At 22.5% G+C, this 1,285-nt stretch overlaps 1 protein-coding gene across 1 annotated transcript, besides 1 other annotated feature; it reads left to right on the top strand.

Moving 5' to 3' along the window:
• Positions 1 to 796: 796 nt before the first annotated feature.
• On the top strand, positions 797 to 1,223 carry EDI_298730 (uncharacterized protein; the record flags this gene model as incomplete). The annotated part of the gene is made up of 2 exons (XM_001740359.1): positions 797 to 829; positions 981 to 1,223. The coding sequence occupies 2 exons, from the start codon at positions 797 to 799 to the stop codon at positions 1,221 to 1,223; spliced, it is 276 nt and encodes a 91-aa protein (XP_001740411.1).
• Positions 1,209 to 1,260: a sequence feature (AT_rich).
• Between the last annotated feature and the right edge of the window lie 25 nt (positions 1,261 to 1,285).

The following is a 1,285-nucleotide window of genomic DNA, read 5'->3' as shown; positions in this document are numbered from 1 at the left end:
AGAAGAGCAGAAATGGCATGTCTTAAAGAACATTATCCACAAAATATATTTCAATTTCATAAATAGGTATAAAATTTCAAACCATCAAGAAGAACAAAACGAGATAGTTGTTGAACCTGATGTACACTTTCAACAAGATAGGAAAGAATACCTTGTTTTTTTTCAATAATCATTTCATTGAAATACATAATATTTTAAATCAATGATTAGAAAATGAACTATCAGAACATTGGTTTATTATTTCTGATATCCTTAAAAGTAATTTAAAACAAATTGCAGAAAAGGAAGAACCACATGGACTTTTAAGAACTTTTGCTATTTGTTTAATTCCATTTTATGAAGTGTATCATGGATGTAGTTGTTGGTGTAATATTTTAGTAACAAAATTATCTTCAAAATCATCAGAAGATGATAACAGAATACATCAGTTGACATATCATGTATATAAAACAAAAGAATTAATTGAAAAATATGGAAATGAAATAAAAACAGGTAAAATATGTGGTATTTATATTGAAAAGAATTTAATATGAATAGTGGTTATATTACAGATTGTTATACTAGTTTGTATCAAATCATAGAATTAAAACTTTATGAATTAATATCTTCATATAAAAGTTTATATTATAAATTCAAAACATTAATTGATATATTGTATGAAGCTGAGTGAGAGATTCAACCAACATTAAACGAATGGAAAAGATTACAATTTTGTTTTGTTATTAATAGAGTGAATTATTATCTTACAAGACAAGAAGAACTTTTAAGTGATAAATCATTTGAAGAACTTAAATTAATGACAATTCATAGGAAAATGCTTAATCAATTTGTAATTAAATACAAACATTTATATTTAACAAATACAGAAACTATTCTTGGAATTACATTAACTTAACATAAAATATACTTCATTATTTATTGATTCAAATGTTAGTGAATTTTATAAAAAGATTATAAAAAGATTAAATACAGAAGCACAGATTCTTACAAATAAATATTCATACATTGAATTCACAAAAGAAAGGATTAAAGAAATAGCAGAGAGTTTAAAACATGATAACAATCAAGATTTATTAGATAAATTGAAAATAGAAATAAGTGAATTAAAAAATAAACTAAAAAAGTTATGTGGAGATGCAGTAACTGAACTTGGTAAAGTTATAGTACAGAAAGTAGAAGATGTATCAGATGTTGCTGTTTCAATTTTGATATTTATTCATTAATACAATAATTTAAAATAAAAGATATATTAGATTATATGTTAACACAAAATAAAATAACAAAT

Source organism: Entamoeba dispar, genomic scaffold (assembly GCF_000209125.1).
Source record: "Entamoeba dispar SAW760 scf_1105229462891 genomic scaffold, whole genome shotgun sequence".
Lineage (NCBI taxonomy): Eukaryota > Evosea > Mastigamoebida > Endamoebidae > Entamoeba > Entamoeba dispar.
This window is presented reverse-complemented; position numbering and strand designations above follow the sequence as displayed.